The following is a 20,412-nucleotide window of genomic DNA, read 5'->3' on the forward strand; positions in this document are numbered from 1 at the left end:
GTTCTCCCTCGAGAGATCAGCCTGTAACTTTGTTTTTCTATAGTTTAGCAATCTCCACTTTATTTGAAGCAATGTTAATACATTTTTTAAAATCACAGATTCTGATCTTCACAGATTGTCACTCCAAATACGGACCCTTTCACTGCTGAGGCCTTGTCTTCACACAAAAACTCCACTGCTTTAACAATACTGCTGTAGTTAAAATAACATAACCCCCGCTGGGGTCTATAGCCATATAAAAGTGCTGATACTAGTTCTGCTATTCAGGGGTGTCATTTCCTGTGGCGCGGGGGAGTAGAAGGGAGAGGAACACCTTCTCCTCCATTGTCAGACTTTCCATAGGGCTATATGCTCCACTTCCTGCTCCCCACTCAAAGACTTTGCAGCTTATAACATAACCACATATAACATTCTATATGCTGACACAACTCTCACCCCACTCCAGAATTTCTCTGATATGATGGCCCTGTTGCTAGTCCTGCAAAAGAAAGGCAATAAGCAATACCAGTTAAAAGGAAATCCACACTAGGGGTTGCACCGATTTAACTATTTTGGTAGAAAATTCAACTTCCTAATAGAAATAGTTAAATTGGTATAAAAACTGTGTGTAGACAGTTTAAATGCAGCTAAGGTTGGTAGTAAACCAAATTTGTAGCCCTTTGCAGTCTTTGGCCTATATGACTGAGTGCTGGCCCCAGTCCTTTTCTAAGGGCTTAAGTGGGACTTAATTTTTGCATTGGTCCTGAGCTGGCCTTCTCCACAGGGAAGAATTTCACTCATAGTGAATAGGCTGTTGGAACTCGCCAGCAAAACTGTATTGCAAATAACCAAGGATCGGAAAGCACATTGTTGTCTGAGACATTAACACACCTTTGTGGAACTTGTGTTACATTTGCAAAAGTGCATTTATTTTTAAAGCATGATTTTGCAAAGAAAATGGAAGACAAGCTGTTCAAATGTCATTGTGGTACCTTAAACATTTGTGTCTCCACCAAACAAAGCGCAAAACAGTAGCTTGAAGGAAATTACACAAAACACTTCACAATAGCTGACCAAGATATATAAAAATTCTCAGAGAAATAATTACAACTGTAGGCTGAATCCACATAGGGCAGTAAATTGAACAGTTGATTGCACAGGAGAAAGAAACTTGATTGACCAAAAAAAACTAATAAAAATTGCATTGTACAAGCTTGAATATACACTTAGGCCCAAACGACTTATGCATCTGTTTACATTTGTTTCAACGGGAGAACTTGTAATGCATAAAGTTAAGCGTGTGTGTACGTCTTTGGCAAAATACAGGGCCTAGTTAAGGCAATGAAAGTCTTTCCACTGATTTCAGTGGGCATTGGACTGGTTACTTATTGAACAAATTTGTCACTAAGAAGCTAGGAATAATTCCCTTAATTAAAATATATTTCCTTGTTATGCATGTGAATACTGAAATATCCCTTTACAAATAGCTGCATGTTTATAAACTATAACATTTATCTTTAAAAAACAGTCGGTGAGCTACCTCGCTTATTGTCAATATAATGTAATCATTTGCCATTAAAGATAATACCCAGTGTAATCATTATTTAAACCCAAGTGATAGTCCCCACCCTCAGCCCCCTCAGACCTGGGAGACACTAAATGGAAAGGCAATTTTGGCTGGGCCAAAAAGAAATAAAATGAAATTCAGGTAGTTACACTTAAGTGTTTCAGCTACTTTTGTTTGTGTTTTATAGCTACACATAAGGCTTACTTTTGAAAGATGTAGATGCTGTTGCTGCTACTTAATGACAATTTTTGTCTTAAAATTCATTTTGAAATCAACATGTTTACAAAGTGGATAAATCAGTACACACACATCTGACCGAATCAATCCCAGGTATAAGACCACTGAAGTCAGTGGAGTTACTCTAGGATGAATTTGACCCATTTTTAGTGGTGCTAATGTCTGCGTTCTGTGAAATAATACTTTGCAATTTGCTTGACTGTTTTAATAGCTAATGTATTTATGGGGGTACTCACACTGAGGTCACCATTAGAGCTGAGGGACTTATTAATTATTTACTCAATTAATTAGGCCTCTTTTTTTTTTTTTCCAACTAGTGGAACAATTGTGGGCAGATCACTCTTTCTGCTAATTTATTTGTTAGTTGAATTTACTAAATCAATCTTTTTACAGCATGGACCAACTGCAAAGCGCTTAATGGAAGAGGGTCATATGCAACAGGGAACAATGGGGCCTGCAGTCCTGATGTGAAGGTCCTGCATCATATAGCACACTTTGACTGGAAGCAGCTGAGGAGGAGGCAGCTGGCAGCAGGTGAAGAGCCCACTCTTTGATGTACAGGCCGCACTGTTTGTGGAGGTCAGCTGAAGAACTTAGTTGCCGAGTCCTGACTTCTGTTATAGCACAGGCTGCTGAGGGAGGGCGTGAGGGGAAGGGGGAGGGGAAGGATACACAGACACCTATGTGTGACTAAAGAGAAGATGTTTGAGATGGAAGAAGAGAAGGATATAAAGAAATGGAAGGAGAGAACAAGAAAAGATGGAAAGAAAATGTGAAATAGAGATACAAATGTGTTGTGAATAACACAGTATGCTTAATTCCAACAGCAGGCTCTAGCAGTACAGGATTTTGATCCACTAGAGACACCATAGTGTAGACAGGGCAACTGTGTACCTTTGGAAATGTGGTTGCCATATTGAATCAAGCTGCAAACCCTGAGGAGGCTCCACTCTGTGTCTCTGTGTGCTTTGACCTAATGCAAGCTTGGTTTTGTTTGTTAATTATTTCTCATGCTGTGCTGTATTTCTGTTGCAGAAGAGAAGTTGCTGAGAGGAGGGCACATTGGACCTCAGTGTTTGGAGTGTCTTTGGCTTGATCACAGAACCACACAAGTTAGGAAAGAGCTACTAGGTCAGTCAGGCCATCGCCCTGCAAAGGCAGCACTGGGCCCTACAGTATTTTCTAGTTCAGGTAGACCAGATGTGGCACTCCACCAGTTCACTCCAGTCAGGGGCTCTCCGGTCTCAAACACCCATAACATTTGACTGCTGATCTTAAATGAGTATTGTCTTCTATATTTCAAAAGACTTTCAGCATCACAAACCCCATCAAATAAAGCTGCAGGTGTTTCTATTTTACCGATTTGACTATAGAGTTATAGAGCAGTCCAAGATTTCATATGTAACTAGGTTAAAAAAAATGCTCATGGTTTTTATTCCTTAACTGACGAGGCGCTCTCCTTGCTCATCAGGCGACTCCTGATGATTGCGCTGCTGTGTCTTGATAACTGATCCTGAAATTCTGATGTTGTAAAGAAGTACAGGATTGGATCCAAACAACAGTCCAGGCTTGCCAGGCTTAAGCAAAAGGGCTGAGAGTAAAGAGTGCTTCGGCGTATGGCACAGTGTGTAATAACATTCTCTTTCACCATCATGTAGAAGAAGAAGTTTATGTGATACGGTGTGAAACATACAAAGAACACAGCTGCACACATAGAAACCATGCGTAAAGCTCTCCGTTTTTCACTGGCATTTTGCAAAGGCATTTCATATTGCTGAAGTGACTCTTTTGTTTTCCAGGTACAGTATACAATAATAATTAGAGGGCCCACAAATCCTAAAAGCTCAGCTATCGTTACCATAATCACAGAAGCTGTTTTACTGTCAATTTTCCTGACTCCGAGATCTGCAAAGCAGGAATTTGAATGGTTGGTTAAGTCAGAGTTTCTCATAACTGGAAATGGTAAGCAAGCAGCCCCAACCACAATCCATACCACAGCACTAATGGCGACGTCATACCTGCGCTTCCAGTCTTTGGCTTTGAATGGATGGAGGAGGAAGTAGTACCTTTGAATACTTATGCAGGTAAGGAAACAAATGCTTGCGTACATGTTGAGATATTTCAGGTAGAAACATAACAAGCAGAGAAATCTCCCAAAAGGCCACATGTGGTTTATATAATAATATATTCGTAGCGGTAACGAGAGAATGTGAGCAAGATCAGCTACAGCCAAATTAATCATAAAAATGACAGCTTTGTTTTTCTTACTGATGAAGCGACATAAAACCCACAATGCAGCACTGTTTGCCAGGAGGCCAGGTATGAATATTATGGTGTAAGTGGTTGCGTATAGAGAGTTTTTAAATGTTATATTAGGATCAGCACAGTTTTCTGAAGATCTGTTGCTCTGCATCTTGAGTGTGTCTGAGCAATCATTTGGGACTGGATGGAAGATTTCTGTAAAGAGTAAAAAAATAATCATAACATCTAGCTCTTACATAGCATTTTGCATCAGTAGATCATGATCCCCATTTTGCACATTGGGAAACTGAGGCTCAGGGAGGTAAAAGTGACTTGCCTAAGGTCTCCTAGCCAGCAAGCGGCAGAGTCTGGAATGGAACCCAGGTCTCCTGAGTCTCAGTCTACTGCTCTAGCCACGAAGCCACGGTGCCTCCCAAAACAATTGCTGTAAAGGCAAAGGCAATGCAAGATTGATTAATATTACTATTTCCTCACGTGCATTACTTATATTAGTACATTTAGTAGAATTACAGCCTAGAACATGTCCTCTGTATATCTCCTTCTCGCTCTTCAATGCTTTTTCACAAGCAGTAAGATACTTTGGGGGTTATGAAACCTCAAAGACTATTTCCCTCGATCTAAGGTATTTACCTTGTCCCCATTACCATAGTATCTGAGCACCTTACAATCAATAATGCCCTGGTGAGCTAGAGAAGTGCTTTTACCCCCATTTTACAGCGGGGGAAGTGAGGCACAGCAAGACTAAGCAACTCAGCCAGGGTCACACAGGAAGTCTGTTGCAGATCAAAGAATTGAAGTTGGGTGTCCCAAGTATCCAGTGCTTAATTGCTGGAGCTCAAGCAATTTTTTACTTTCATAAGTGATGCAGCAGGTCCAGAGGTGCCAGGACTATGAACTGCCAAGCCGACAGGTGCTGGGGCTCCGCCCTGGCACAAATTAAGCACTGCAAGTATCAGTCTAGTTCCCTAATCACTTAATCACTCTTCTCTAAGTGAGCCAGGTCCATGTCACTGAAGCAGCAATGGGACCCTGACAAAGTCATAGCCATCAGTGAAGATGGGATTGATTGCTACCCAGGCTAGAAAAAGTCCTTATCTCTGACCGCCCAGGATAACCTACAGTCTGGGCTAGACAAATGGAATTTACTTTCTTACTGCTCACCTAACACGTTGAACTACACTTAAAATGTGGTCATCCTGGGTCTCCCCATCACCTCAACACAAATCTGGGCCACAATTTTTAATTGAGCTGTTTAATTTTGAGATGATACTTTCCTTTTTCAGACTCTCCTTTGATTCAAACTTCAGACTGATCAGGGTGGGGTGAGGAATTTCCAATTAAACTGTTAAATTAGTACTTTTCCTTCTTTAAACCAAACTGGGATTTCTCCTCAGAGGGGGTAGTACAGGCAGGAAAAGTTTAGTTTGGGGATATTCCTGTTAACTCAAAAGCCTGGGTTAGTTGCTTTACCAGCTCATCCAATGTAAGGGTAAAAATGAAGACTGGCTTCCTGTTTCCATGTAAATGTCACAGAGTGGCTGAAGAAAGAGATGAGATTCCCAGATGCTTTTCTACATTCCTTCCATGGCTCCACTCAGGGAAGTCCCTGGCAGCAGGATTTTATTGTCTCCCTTTTGCCAGGAAGTGTGCATGGAGCCAGTATGAAAGCACAGACTTTCTGCATGGCAGTTGCAGGCCTTCTGCTGATTCCCATTCCCCTATGATCCACGAGAATCCATTGGATCTTCTAGGTAGCCCAATAGAATGACGATGGAGGGATTCTGTGAGGAAAGTTTCTCCACCTTAGTTCCCTGGAGGGAGTTTTACTATCAGGATATAGCATTGGGGATATTGATTCACTGCCAATGACTCATTTTCTGCAAAGTACCACCTACAGGAGGCATCTGCCAGCAGAAGTGTCTCTGTAAGTAGATGCTGGCCTGGTAACTTGTAGCATGTTACTCATACATGAGTAAGAAGCAGATGGTCTACTACAGGGTATGATCCAAATTCACCATTGGCCTGCTTATGTCAACACCGCCTATGGCCACCCGTTTTCTGTGCCAGCAGGCCCTGGAAGCAGCAGTTGTTGCTTACTCTCTTTTTTGCCCTTCATTTGAAATGTGTTTCTATTCCTCTGGCTTTTCTTTTCTCCTGGTCTTAAACAGTAGCCCAGCAACGGATTAACGCCATGCAGCACTAACAGCCACCACCTACACCCCACCCAGGAAACAGCCCACTGAAATGGCTGACTGAGATAAGTGGGAGTTAGGCCTTTTTTGAAAATACCACTGATCCGATCCGCATCTTTAGGCATCTAAATACCTTTAGCAATCTGGCCCATGGACTGCTGTTGTTACATGAACTTCAATTCCATTGACCTGAAATTAAATCAAAATGGGGTATTTCGGTTTCAGTCCCTTTGCATGCAGATGCCCCTAGATGCAGTTAGCTTTCATTACATTTTACGTAATAACTAAGGAATTAGAGTTCATAAGCACTTTTGATGTAATCAAGCACAGCCTCCTGGCTCACCAGCGAGACCGCTCCGACTGCAAGTCTTAAAAAGAACCCATGTATTAAATAAGCATCTGAGAAAACATATTACCATCCCTGCTTCAGTAAAGCATTGTCTGCATACAAGTGATTTCCAGTAACGCAGCCTTCATTTCCTAATGGCAAAATATACCTTCTTACAAGCACTCCAGACATGAGGAAATTCCTGTCCCTCAAAGGGTTTCTCACTGGTTGAGTTGCTCCTTGGCTGGTTAGAATCGTGTTTTCTCAGCTAAAAGATATAGGAGCAGAATGATGCAGGTCTAGCATTGCTGATAGTTAGAGAATAATGGCATTTTTGTGCCACAGTTTTCATCTCATCCTATAATCTGTTCTTCAATTGGCCACAAGGTGTCAGATTTGACAACCTTTCATTTCTTTTTGCCTTTTCTTTGAGAGAGATTTCTAACTCTGGTAAGCGAAAATAAGGTGTTGAGATACTATGGTGTTGAGGGCCACATAGACCCCTAGATAGATATGGTATGACTACTTTTAAATGATGTTTTATTGGTTTTGTGTGTCTTAATGCCTTCTGGGATTGTCCCAAATTGAAAAGTTTGTGTTCTGATTTTTGACAATTGATACCAGAATAATTTCAGAGAAAAATCCCCTAACTTCTTGATGTTATAGTTAGGGGAAAGTCCTGATTTAGGGAAATTAAATAGATTCTCTTTGAATCGGAATCATTGTGGCCACAGTTACATGGTTACAAAAATACCCTTAAAATGTGGTTGACAAAAAATAAAAATTAAACATCTGTATTAAATTAGCAATTGAACGATGGGCCTGTACAAGGCTCTTTATTGATTTCAGTGGGCTCTGGGTCAGGCTCTATATGATGAAATATGGACTAAGGAAAGTGAAATGATTGGGAGTGCAAAATCATGGGTAACATTTGTATGATAATAATGCTCAAGTATAGAGCATTCTCACACACCAATTCACTAGGCTTGCCACTAATTAATCACTTTATTTAAAACATAATAAAACTATCCTCTAAGCTAAAATACAGAAGGATCCTGTTAAACACCTGGCAGCACTGGACCCTCACTACAAAGCTACTGACAAAGCAAGGGCACCAACAGTATGTTGCATAGCACAGGTGGCAAGCTAACATATTCCATTCAATTATCTTTTTTCCCTTCTAATGAAGACATATCACAGTAGTTTGGAAGTCACAAGAGGACAGTGAAAGCCTCTGCTAAAACAAATTCCTACTGGATCATTTTCTTCAGAACATGCCATTTCAATAAAATCAATAATGAATAAATACAATATTGATGTTTGCTTAATTGATTTGCATTTGTAAGACTGTGGTAACAAGGAAGGAAATGGATTGTACTGGTACACACTATTACTTGGTTACTTGTAGACGAAAGTCTGCAAAATATTATTTCCATGGCAATATCAAGAAAGGAATGGTCAAGCTGAGACCAACAAGTGTAGGACTGTCATTCCTTGACTCTGCTGTTTTTTGGGGGGCCATCAAGTGGTGTCCAGACACTAGAACTGATTTAACTATGTTGCAAAATCCTCCCTGTAGAATTGCCCCTTTGTGAGTGTTCCTGTATCTTGCACATTGCTGGGGTCACAATGAAAACAGAAACCCTCACAGTCAGCAGTGAAAAGCTCTACAGCTGAATCAAAAGGAAGGCTTCCCCTGGCTGAATGCTTAGCTGTGATAAATATGTATGTCTTACAGTGTTGTGACGCATGGCTAGAAAGGGTTAACAGCTTGCAGGCTGAATGACCCAAAGCTCACCTTTAAAGTCACGTTAGACAGATATGCAAATGATAATTAGAGCCATTCATGCTAAATGGGCTAGAACTTTGAAATCCAAACCTATACTGTTAGAAGTAATACTAATTGTGTGTACCTTAGATGTCACCTGTAAACAGACAGTTCCTGTCTGTCACTATAACTATTGATTCAGAGATCAAAAGGGAATATTAACATTTGGATGAATCTTGGGTAAAATAATGTCATTGTCTATATTTGAAGTTTGTAATAGACTGCCTAATGGATAAATTGACCTGTGTTAATTTGTGTAACTAATTACTGGTAGTGTTCAGAAAGCAAAAGGTTACATCAAAAGCCTATTGTTTAACCAGGACTGTGCGGTCAAGTGGATGCTAGAACACTGTATAAAAGATCCTTGGGTCCTGATTTTGTCATCTCAGATCTGCTTAGGCTTCATCAGGGGAAGTTTGAGTCGCAAGACTGAGGTCCCAGTTATGCTGGTACGCCCTGAATATGAGATCTGGACATTGGACTATAACCTATGAACTATTTCTGAAAGAACTCTTTGCAGCTACAAAGCTCACCATCTATGCTGTGAATCTGAACCTCAATGCATTGAACTCATGTCTGTATGTATATTGATCTTTTAACCATACTCTCTCTCTTTTGTTTTTTAATAAATGTTAGTTTAGTTAATAAGAATTGGTGATAGCGTGTATTTGGGTAAGATCTGAAACATTCAGTAACTTGGGAGGTAATGTGTCCAATCCTTTGGGATTGGTAGAACCTTTTCTTTTATATGATGAAATAAGATGTACAGAAATTGGTACCATATTTGACGTGGGTACCTGGATGGAGGCCTGACGCTGGATCACTTTAAGGGAACTGTGTTGTTTTGACTTCTGAGTAACCAGTAAGGTAATGAAGAATCTGTTTTATGCCGGCTTGGTAAATCTAAGTATTGGAATATCCACAAGCTTTATGGGGATTGTCTGCCCCATTCTTTGCAGTTTACCCTAATTGAGTGACCATAGCTGGCTGCCCACAAGTGTCAATATGAATCAAATGTCCACTAATGTATTCCATTATTCCACTATGCAGTGTAGTTGTAGCCATGTTGGTCCCAGGAAATTAGAGAGACTCATAACTCATAGACTTTAATGCCAGAAGGGACCCACGGTGTGGGGAGGAGGTGAGCAGCCATCAGTGGTTAAGGACTGTTTAGAAAAGCTGGACATACACAAGTCCATGGAGCTGGATGCGATGTATTCAAGGGTGCTGAGGGAATTGGCTGATGTGATTGCAGAGCCACTGGCCATTATCTTTGAAAACTCATGGTGATCGGGGGAGGTCCCGGACAATTGGAAAAAGGCAAATATAGTGCCCAACTTTAAAAAAGGGAAGAAGGAATGCTTAGAGGAGCGGAAGTGGATCAGGAACAGTCAACATGGATTCATGCCTGACCAACCTGATTGCCTTCTATGATGAGATAACTGGCTCTGTGGATATGGGGAAAGTGGTGGACATGATATATCTTGACTTTAGCAAAGCTTTTGATACAGTCTCCAACAGTATTCTTGCCAGCAAATTAAAGAACTATGGATTGGATGAATGGACTATAAGGTGGATAGAAAGCTGGCTAGATTGTCGGGCTCAATGAGTAGTGATCAATGGTTTGATGTCTAGTTGGCAGCCAATATCAAATGGAACCGGCCCCAAGCGTCAGTCCTGGGGCCGGTTTTGTTCAACATCTTCATTAACGATCTGGATGATGGGATGAATTGCACCCTCAGCAAGTTTGCAGATGACAGTAAGTTGTGGGGAGAGGTAGATAAGCTGGAGGGTAGGGATAGGGTCCAGAGTGACCTAGACAAATTGGAGGATTGGGCCAAAAGAAATCTGATGAGGTTCAACAAGGACAAGTGCAGAGTCCTGCACTTAGGATGGAAGAATCCTATGCACTGCTACAGACTGGGGACTGACTGCCTCAGTGGCAGTTCTGCAGAAAAGGACCTGGGGATTACAGTGGACAAGAAGCTGGATATGAGTCTCATAGACTCATAGATATTAAGGTCAGAAGGAACCATTATGATCTTCTAGTCTGACCTCCTGAACAGTGCAGGCCACAGAATCTCACCCACTCACTCCTGCAATAAACCTCTCACCTATGACTGAGCTGTTGAAGTCCTCAAATCATGGTTTAAAGACTTCAAGGTGCAGAGAATCCTCCAGCAAGTGACCCTTGCCCCATGCTGCAGAGGAAGGCGAAAAACCCCCAGGGCCTCTTCCAATCTGCCCTGGAGGAAAATTCCTTCCCGACCCCAAATATGGCGATCAGCTGAACCCTGAGCATGTGGGCAAGATTCACCAACCAGATACCCAGGAAAGAATTCTCTGTGGTAACTCAGATCCCACTCCATCTAACATCCCATCACAGGCCACTGGGCCTATTTACCATGAATAGTTAAAGATCAATTAATTGCCAAAATCATACCATCTCCTCCATAAACTTATTGAGTTTAATCTTGAAGTCAGATAGGTCTTTTGCCCCCACCTGCTTCCCTTGGAAGGGTGTTCCAGAACTTCACTCCTCTGATGGTTAGAAACCTTCATCTAATTTCAAGTCTAAACTTCCTGATGGCCAGTTTATATCCATTTGTTCTCATGTCCACATTGAGTCAGCAGTGTGCCCTTGTTGCCAAGAAGACTAACGGCATATTGGGCTGCATTAGTAGGAGCGTTGCCTGCAGATCAAGGGAAGTGATTACTCCCCTCTGTTCGGCACTGGTGAGGCCACATCTGGAATATTGCATCCAGTTTTGTGCTCCCCACTACAGAAAGGATGTGGACAAATTGGAGAGAGTCCAGCAGAAGGCAAAGAAAATGATTAGGGGGCTGGGGCACATGACTTATGAGGCAAGGCTGAGGGAACTGGGCTTATTTAGTCTGCAGAAGAGAAGAGTGAGGGGGATTTGATAGCAGCCTTCAACTACCTGAAGGGGGGTTCCAAAGCTAGGTTGTTCTCAGTGGTGGCAAATGACAGAACAAGGAGCAATGGTCTCAAGTTGCAGTGGGGGAGGTCTAGGTTGGATATTAGGAAAAATGATTTCACTATGAGGGTGGTGAAGCACTGGAATGGGTTACCTAGGGAGGTGGTGGAATCTCCATTCTTAGAGATTTTTAAGGCCCAGCTTGAGAAAGCCCTGGCTGGGTTGATTTAATTGGGATTGGTCCTGCTTTGAGCAGGGGGTTGGACTAGATGACCTCCTGAGGTCTCTTCCAACCCTAATATTCTATGATCATGATCATCTAGTCTGGCCTCCTGCACATTGCAGGCCACAGAACTCACCCACCCACTCCTGTAATAGACCTATAACCTCTGGCTGAGTTACTGAAGTCCTCAAATCATGATTTAAAGACTTCAACTTAGAATCCATCGTCTACACTGAAAGTGTCCCATGCCCCATGCTGCAGTAAAAGGTGACACCCCCACCCCCCCGCCCAGGGTCTCTGCCAATCTGACCCTGGAGGAAAAGTCCTTCCCATCCCTGAATATGGTGATCAGCTGGACCCTGAGCATTTCAGCAAGATTCACCAGCCAGACACCTGGGAAAGAATTGTCTATAATAACTCAGAGCCCTTGTGACTTCCCCTGGTGTTATCTGGACCAGTGATCTGCTAGGTCACTCCAATCCTCGACTCTGGGAGCCAGCCTTACCCTGCTCTTCTGTGAGAACCCCCACTCCTGGACTGTTGATGCATGCCTCTAGCATGTAAGCTGCTTGGATTGTGCAACCGAATGACGCTAACCTATATCTCCGGTCCCACCCCTACTAGCAGTCACAGACTGACTACATACCATTGTAGGCAATGTCATCACACCAATCCCCTCCCAGACACACCCCTAGAAACCTCCCTCTTGCAGTGTCCAGTTATGCCCCGGATGCTGCAAGCTTATATGAGTTCGTCAATTTAACAAATATATTTATATGTACCAGGCTTGTTATCCCAAAGGGAGTCTCTGACATGCTTCAAACCAAATGCACTGCTTTAGGTAGAATAAACAAAGAAATGTATTAACTACAAAAGATATATTTTATGTGATTATAAGCCAAGCACAACAAATCAGGTTTGGTCAATGAAATGAAAGCAAAACGCATTCTAAGCTGATCTTAACACTTTTGTTGCCCTTACAAACTTAGGTGCTTCTCACCACAGGCTGGCTCGTTGCCCTTCAGCCAGGCTCTCCCCTTTGATCAGAGCTTCAGTCATTTGGTGGCGGTGTTTGTAGATGGGGGTGGAAGAGAGAGAGAGCATGGCAAATGTCTCTCCCTTTATCATGTCCTTTCTTCCCTCTTGGCTTTGTCCCCCTCCCCGCCTTCAGAGGCAGGTGAGCATTACCTCATCGTAGTCCCAAACTGACCAAGAGAAGGGGGGTGACTCACTCAAGAGTCCAACAGATCCTTTGTTGCTGTCTAGGTCAGTGTACTTTGTTCCTGTGAGGCTGGGCTGGGTTTGTCCCATACATGCCCTGATGAGGAGTGAACTGCCCCTCTGCTCTTGGAGAGTTTTTGCCTGGGCTTGTTTTAAGCCATGAGGACACATTTTCAGCCTCATAACTACATACATGAAATTACAACCTATAACATTACTATAACAACAATGCTCAGTGCATCATGAGCCTTCTGAAGATACCCGACATGACAAACTTTGCATTGGATACCACACAATCATATTATAAGGATGAACATAGGGGTACAGGGCATTCTCCTGAGCTACAGAGCATCACAGCCCTCTCCATCTAGTGTTCCATCGCCAGCTGTTGGAGGGTATTTGCTACTAGCAGTCACAGGCGGACTACGCACCATTGTAGGCAATGTCATCACACCAATCCCCTCCATAAACTGATCAAGATCAGTCTCGGAGCCAGTTCGGTTTTTACCCCCACTGTTAACGGACTACTCCTATCTTGTTTGGTCCCTTACAATATGTGTGAACTACTTACGCTAAACAATCTGATCCACTTGGCATTTTGCTGTGACACAAGGAGTACCTTTCCCAGACCTGAAGAAGAGCTCTGTGGGGTTCAAAAGCTTGTCTCGCTCATCAACAGAACTTGGTCCAATAAAAGATATTACCTCATCAATCATGCATCTCCATTATTCCACCGGTCACTGATACTGATAGGGAAAAGTTTGTGCCACTGTCCCCTCAGCACCCACACAAGTGCACGCACCTTCCCAGATATTTTGCCATAACATTTCTACCATGCTGGGACAAATTCATCATTGGTATGAAGTGGAGTAATGCCCAGGATGAATTTGGCCCATTTGCTCTGACAGGAGTAAAGTTCTGAGCACCATCCATTGAGCCATATTTCAACAATAGACTTTATGCCAGTGGTTCTCAACCTATTTACTATTGTGGGCTGCATACATGACCCACAATGTGTTATATGGGCCATATCCAATACTACCAGTATGGCCTGGAGGATTTCACATGGGCTGCAGCTTTGTGCTGCCTGGGCCGCAGGTTGAGAACCACTGCTTTATGGCTCTTTAAAAGAAAAACCCAACATCCTTATTTCATATGCTAAAATCTCATACTAAAGCTAAAGGTCTCTCCCGCTTGAGTCTGTGGCAAGACTGGCTTTGAATGCTAACTGACTCACCAAAAGAGGAATTCCCTTTACATTTACTTAGCTTTGGAACCCAGCTATGCTGCTGAGTTTTGTCTGTAGTTACCTTCAGGATGCACAAACTGTTAGTCACCAGCCACCAGACAGAGGATTGCACTATTAAATTCCCTCTCATCTCTAGCCACCTGTTGGAGTGATTGCCACAGTATTAAGGAGTCTTAAGTAAACCAGCTTTAGAAAGTGTGATTTAAATGCATCCATCAGAGATCAAGCTATGTCTAATCTAGTTTAATAATTGCAATCCTAATCCATGCTGCAGTTTCCATATCAGTGGCAACTGCCTCATAGTCTCTGAGAACATTGAGCCCCACCCTTTAGACTTTTGTCACATTGTGTTTTCCATCTCCAGCTCAAAGGAACACTATCATTCTGCGCTCACAATTTAATTACAAAGCATCATATAAACAACAGCTAGAACAAGAAATCTTTTTAGTCTAATGAAAATCCTTTGCTAGATGAAATAGAGGAATCTCCGTTACCATCAAATACAATTTAAAAATAAAAGATTTGTACTGATTTTGACTCAGAAATTACACCACAGAACAAACTAACCTCTTGTAACAAGATTTGATAGTAATTAAGGTACTATTAATTGCAAAAGCATAAAATTTCACTCTCTCTGACACCCGTGGTTTATTACCGCTACTACTTTAGCTCTTCCATGCTTGCAAAAAATGTGGCGGGCAAACAGATCAAATCACCATAGTGCTTTGGCCTGTGCTTCTGAAATCTCTGTATCTTTATCTTTATCTTTATGGAAAAGCTATTTTGAGAAAACGCTCATTGCAAATATTTTTTTACAATATAAAGTTAGTAAAACAAAGTGTGCTACAGTAAGCTTATCTCATTGTAATTTTCCTGCTTTGACAAGGGGATCTCCACAATGAAAAGCACAAGAAAAGCACTATTTTAATGTAGCATATTCCAACAGTGCAGGTTCATTAGTTTTTGTTTTAATACGTGAAGGGACAGCTTGAAAAACAGCCTTACCTTATTGCACAGCAATCCTGCTGATAACTGTAGACTTGTGCAGTTAGAAGAGGAAGTAAAATATGACTCTACACGCACTGCAGAAAGCTTGTTTACATCTAAGCAAACAACTTCAGTAATGACGCCACTGACTGGTTAACATAAGGTTAGACTGTGACCGCATCCAATGTTGCTGTAACAAATTTCACTGAGCACACATTAGGATTGGTACACACACCTCAGACTATATACGTGCTTGAAATCAGGACGTGTCAGTCTCACGCACGTTGTCGTAACCTGTACAAAGTGCTTATCGCCTGAGGAGTGCTCACAACTCTCATTGTGGTCCATTCCCACTAACTTCTACACTATTCCATTAGCTCTCATGAGCTCTCTCTCCAGGACTGTTCCTGTGAAGCCTCCCAATGTCACTCTTCCAAGAGCCAGGCTGCCACGGAAGACCAGGCAGAGCTATCACCCAGGGAGAAAGCTCTTCTGTGGGCCAGGAGGGTTCCTTCCCCTGTAGGTCCCTGAGGCTGGGATTTGCACCTCCTGGCCTCCTCTACAGGCCTAACTCTGAGCTGATGTTTACAGAGTTCCCAGGGCCTCACCTCACTCTCCAAAGTGAAGTTAACATTTGGCCCAAGGTATTTATTTTTGGGGGGCGGGGGCACCTAGTCACAGAATGTATCCAGCTAGTGCCTTGTATTTGTCCCTGCTGTTTGTGCAGTGTTTATTTCTTGTTCCATGTGATTGTTATGTACAGGGCCTACTCCTGCGCCCACTGAAGTCAATGGCAAAGTTCCCAGCGGCCTCAGTGGGAGCAGGAGCTGGCCCATCAACCTTAATAGACAGAGAAATTAAAACAGTTTTAAATTTATGGTGGCAACCCAGCACTAGAAATGAGAATCTGTAACCATCCTGAAATGTGTCAGGCTAACAGGTGGAATCCGGACACCAGTGAAGTAAATGGCAAAACTCCCATCACTTCAGTGGGGCCAGGAGTTCACCCAAGATCACTGACGTTTAAAGTGTCAGAGGGCCCAATCCTGCAGTCCCTTTGGGAAGTCAGTGGAGTTTTGCCTGTGCAGGTGCTGCAGAGTCAGACCTGTGGTTTGTAGCATGTAACTGTCACTATGTGTCAGCAGTAAATGCTCTTCTGCATCCTGTTTAGGGCACAGTATTCGAGTACTGGCGAGAACATCCCAAGTTCTATTTTCTCATGGAACAACAATTTAGTCATTGATCTGTCAGCTCACAAGTCTAAGGGCCATACTGTATCTATACCTGATACGTACACAAGGGAGGATGAACGTGCAAAAGCCTTCCTCTCTTTCCCCCCTGCCTCACCTGAGTCCCCAGTACAATTCTTCCTCCTTGTGCTCTCGGGGTGCAAATCACCCAAAAGACGGAGCTATGCAAAGGAGGTGGGTATAAGCCCGCCCTCTCCACATCAGCCATGCAGCTGGCGGGCCTCACCCCTTTCCACCAACAGCACACATACTGCACCTTTGCTCTGGGAACTGGGCGAATTATAAATTACTCTGGCTTTGTAAACACTCTGCCATGACTGATGCTTTACTGTTTGAGGCTAAAAAAGAGCTAAAAGTAATGGCATCTAATTCCACTAATACCCTTTAACCCGTAGATCTCTGGTTTATAAACCTCTCTGTTTCAAAGAGTTGTTGAGAAGGTTGGTAAGAACTGGAAATGTATTGTAAGAAGTTTGCTTTGCAGTTATTTGCATGACTTGGTTGAAGAGAGGTATCAATCCTTTGGACAGTACTGCGGCTTGTCTGCAAATCCTGTTTTTGGTTTTATTAAGTTCCTCACGAGAAGTGGGAACAAATTTACTTTTGGGTGAATTCCAACGAAGTTGGTTTTTAAATTAAATGACCTCAGAATACCCAGTAGTACAGAATAGTGAGCAGAAAATATTTTGGAACAGCTATTTAGAAATAACTCACTTACCAAAACTGAGAAACAATTTGTAAAATGCAGATGTTATCAGCTCTATTTCACATGCTCTACAGTCTGCATGCTTACAGTTATAACGCCTCCTGGACCTCTCACGTTTGTCACTAACAGACTTGGTTTACTTGGGCAAAGGCAAACCTCTTTGTAGAAGAAAGACATTAGATTAATTACAGTTGCAATTGTTTGACTTACAGTTGTACAAATATAAAGGGAGTGGTTGAGTGATCCAGCGACTAACGGGTCTGAGTTCTGGGCTCTGTCACTAACTTTGCTGTGTGTCTAGTCACTGAGGGAATCTCAGAGCCCAGATAGACAGACTCAGGGTTGCAGGGCTCATGCTATGGAGTTAAAAATAGCTGAATAGACATTGTGTCTTGAATTATAGCTCAGTCTCAGAAGCCCAGGCTCCTTTGCAGGGGGTAGAGCAGACTCTAGCAGGCTGGAGCTTGCAGTAGGCTCTAGCTTAAATAAAAAATATATAATTGTTTAATACAAGCTCTTGTTGCTTTTAATGCAGAGAAGAACACAAAGTCTAGCTGACTCTGTTAGGGGGCAGGGATTCAAGGTGAGGGAATCATCCAGAGATAGAACACTCTGCATTCTCTTTCATGCTGATTTTACATTCATGCTTGTTTTCTGTGTTGCTTTCCATAATATAAGACTAAAAGTGCATGCTTTATTTATTGAAAAGGGAACAACATTAATGAGTTTTAGTTCATATAAGTGTTTGGGGAATAGCAGTTTTTTTACGCAGATATGTATATTTTCACATGAACAAGAGGACTAACATATGAAGGAAAAATATTTACTCTTCTGATTTAAAAGTTACTGTTGTCCAATTAGGAACCAGACACAAAAACTCATGACTTACGTTAAGTCAAACACCATGGATAGTGAGTAATCAAAGTGAACAAATGCCCATAGCTTGAAATTTACTCACATAAACACTTTATCAAATGATTGTGAATAGCTAGTAGATATTTTTTAAATTGATCTGTTCACAAACAAGAAAAAGGCTAAATTTGTAATGAATGTTATTAATATTAAATCATTTATCCAGTTCCACTAGAAATATTTGCTAGTGGTTTTTAGTATTCCAGTTATGTACCCATCAAGAACTACACAAAAACTGATACCAGGAACTGAAAATAATGCACTGATGTAAAAATGTATAAACATGTTTATTCTCAAATCCAGACCTGTACCCTAAAAGTAGAAAGCAGAGAAATGAATATACAAGGCAAGATAGCTAAAAGTCAGAATATGTGAACAAAATATAAAATCTCCAAATGGGTATGTGTGTTAGTGTTAAAGAAAAGAACAGATGTGTGGGTGTAGGCATGCGAAAAACCTTGTAATGTGGGGTTCAATTTTTAATTTTTTTAGCTATATTTTTTTTAATGACAACTGAAAGCTTGTTGGTTTCCGCTGGACCTTTTATTAACAGGTATTGGAGTTATAGGTATCGTTAAATGATTGTATTGGTGATTCTCTCTGGCCAGGTTTTTCCTAGCCATAGTGCATGTGCATAGATTTTACTTTACTTTAATTTAAAGGGTACATTTTCAGATCTTAATTTACTGTATATACAGTACTTACGCTGCACAGAGCCCAGTTCTGCACTCCAGTAGCATACCCGTTCCCTCTTGTTTAATCACTGGGTATACCACTAGAGTAAAACATCTGCAAGAGGTGCTATAAGTAGGGCCCTACCAAATCCACAGCCATATAAAATGTGTCATGGACCATGAAATCTGGTCTCCCCCGGTGAACTCTGCTCTTTTGTGTGCTTTTAGGCTATACTATACAGATTTCACGGTGGAGGCCAGAGTCTCTCAAATTGAGGATCCTGACCCAAAAGGGAGTTGCAGGGGGGGTCACACGGTTATTTTACAGATGTCACAGTATTGCCACCCTTATTTCTTCATAGCCTTCAGAGCTGGGTGGCCGGAGCGTGGTGGCTGCTGACCAAGGGCCCAGCTCTGCAGGCAGCAGCGCAGAAGTAAGGGTGGCAAGGCAGTACCATGCCATCCTTACTCCTGTACTGCTGCTGGCAGCATCTCTGCCTTCAGAACTGGGCCCTTGGTCAGCAGCTGCCACTCTCCAGCCACCCAGCTCTGATGGCAGCACCGCTGCCAGCGGCAGGGCAGAAGTAAGGGTAGTAGTACCGCACTGTCGTCCCCCCCCCGTCCCCCCCCCGCCCCACACACACACAATAACCTCCCCCACAGCTCCCGTTTGGGTCAGGGCCCCTGCAATTACAACATCGTGAAATTTCAGATTTAAATATCTGAAATCGTGAAATTGATGATTTTTAAAATCCTATGACCATGAAATTGACCAAAATGGTCAGTGAATTTGGTAGGGCCCTAGCTATAAGGTATCACAAAGCCATTTGTTCATATACAAACTGTTGTGTAAGTAGTAATAATACTTATCTCTTATAGTAACTATGGACAGGACAAACTTCAAATGCTTCAGAGTCTGAGCTAGATTCAGATGAACGCCCAAAATCTTGGATGCTTATCCAGAGTTGATTCAAACCACCTAAGCATCTTGAATCATCAGAATTGGGATGAAAATTCTGAGCCCTGAAGAGCAAAGCTTTCTCACAAGAAGTCTGGGACTTTTCTTCTGGTCCAGACAAAACTACCACACCATGAGAAGAGTTTTTTATTTGTGGTATTTTGGTACCTCTGGTTTGGGGCAGAAACTGGAAGTGGGAAAAACACGTAATATACACTCTCTGAAAAAGTTTGGTTTTAAATTGGATTCTAAAAATAGATGAAGTTTCATGAGGGGTCTTTATTAAACCTTATTTGACCATGCCTTATGTGACAGTCTGTATCCCTATGTCCACTCCTTTTTCAAGACAATGATAAATGCCGTACAAACTATGCTTTGTAAGGTATCATTTGAAAACTCATGATTTGCTGATCATTATTGTCCTGGTAAAATATGTCTGACCATATTGTACATAAAGTTACATGTATGATGTTATTGTTATATGTTATATGTATGATGTTATATTGTTATATGTTATTGTTACATGTATGATGTTACTAAGACATATTCTAAATCTAGGGAAGCAGCTACAAACCAGTTCCTCAGAGACAAAAAGCAAACTGACACCTGAGCCAGGTGTCAAGGAAATCAAACGGACCATCACCTGGTTAAGTGGCCACACTTTGGCAGGAAAAAGGTATAAGCAAGAAATTTACGTCTTGGAAAAGAAACTGCTGGAGATTCCTGTCCCCACAGACTTTCTATCTCCTGAACCCCAGCTAGCAATGATTCTCAAAGAAGAGGAAAAGGTATAAAAATGGGGATCAAATGCCACAAATTATTCTGTCCTTTCTCTCTACCCACAGCAGCCACAACACCTGGAAGAGCAAAGGAAACAGCTCTGGCCTCGGGGAGGAATCC

At 42.1% G+C, this 20,412-nt stretch overlaps 2 protein-coding genes across 4 annotated transcripts in view; both read right to left on the minus strand.

The window, feature by feature from the left end:
* Nucleotides 1–15,117, minus strand: part of LOC125642526 (putative P2Y purinoceptor 10) — a 30,729-nt gene extending 15,612 nt beyond the window's left edge. The window contains exon 1 of the mRNA XM_075132443.1: nucleotides 15,031–15,117. The gene's annotated coding sequence lies outside the window, so the exon portion shown is untranslated. The remainder of the gene's footprint in view (nucleotides 1–15,030) is intronic.
* On the minus strand, nucleotides 882–15,120 carry P2RY10 (P2Y receptor family member 10). Of its 3 annotated transcripts, XM_075132445.1 has the most exons (4): nucleotides 15,031–15,098; nucleotides 6,371–6,426; nucleotides 4,362–4,469; nucleotides 882–4,240 (listed from the first exon to the last, which is right to left on the minus strand). In XM_075132445.1, exon 4 carries the CDS (start codon nucleotides 4,194–4,196, stop codon nucleotides 3,216–3,218), a length of 981 nt encoding a protein of 326 aa, XP_074988546.1. In that variant the 5' UTR covers nucleotides 4,197–4,240; nucleotides 4,362–4,469; nucleotides 6,371–6,426; nucleotides 15,031–15,098; the 3' UTR covers nucleotides 882–3,215. The 3 variants fall into 3 exon arrangements, with proteins under 3 accessions (XP_074988546.1, XP_074988545.1, XP_048721175.1); XM_075132444.1 differs by lacking the exon at nucleotides 6,371–6,426 and having other exon boundaries at nucleotides 15,031–15,120; XM_048865218.2 differs by lacking the exons at nucleotides 4,362–4,469; nucleotides 6,371–6,426 and having other exon boundaries at nucleotides 15,031–15,119.
* Between the last annotated feature and the right edge of the window lie 5,292 nt (nucleotides 15,121–20,412).

The sequence above is a fragment of the Caretta caretta genome, chromosome 9 (assembly GCF_965140235.1).
Source record: "Caretta caretta isolate rCarCar2 chromosome 9, rCarCar1.hap1, whole genome shotgun sequence".
NCBI classification, from domain to species: Eukaryota; Metazoa; Chordata; order Testudines; family Cheloniidae; genus Caretta; species Caretta caretta.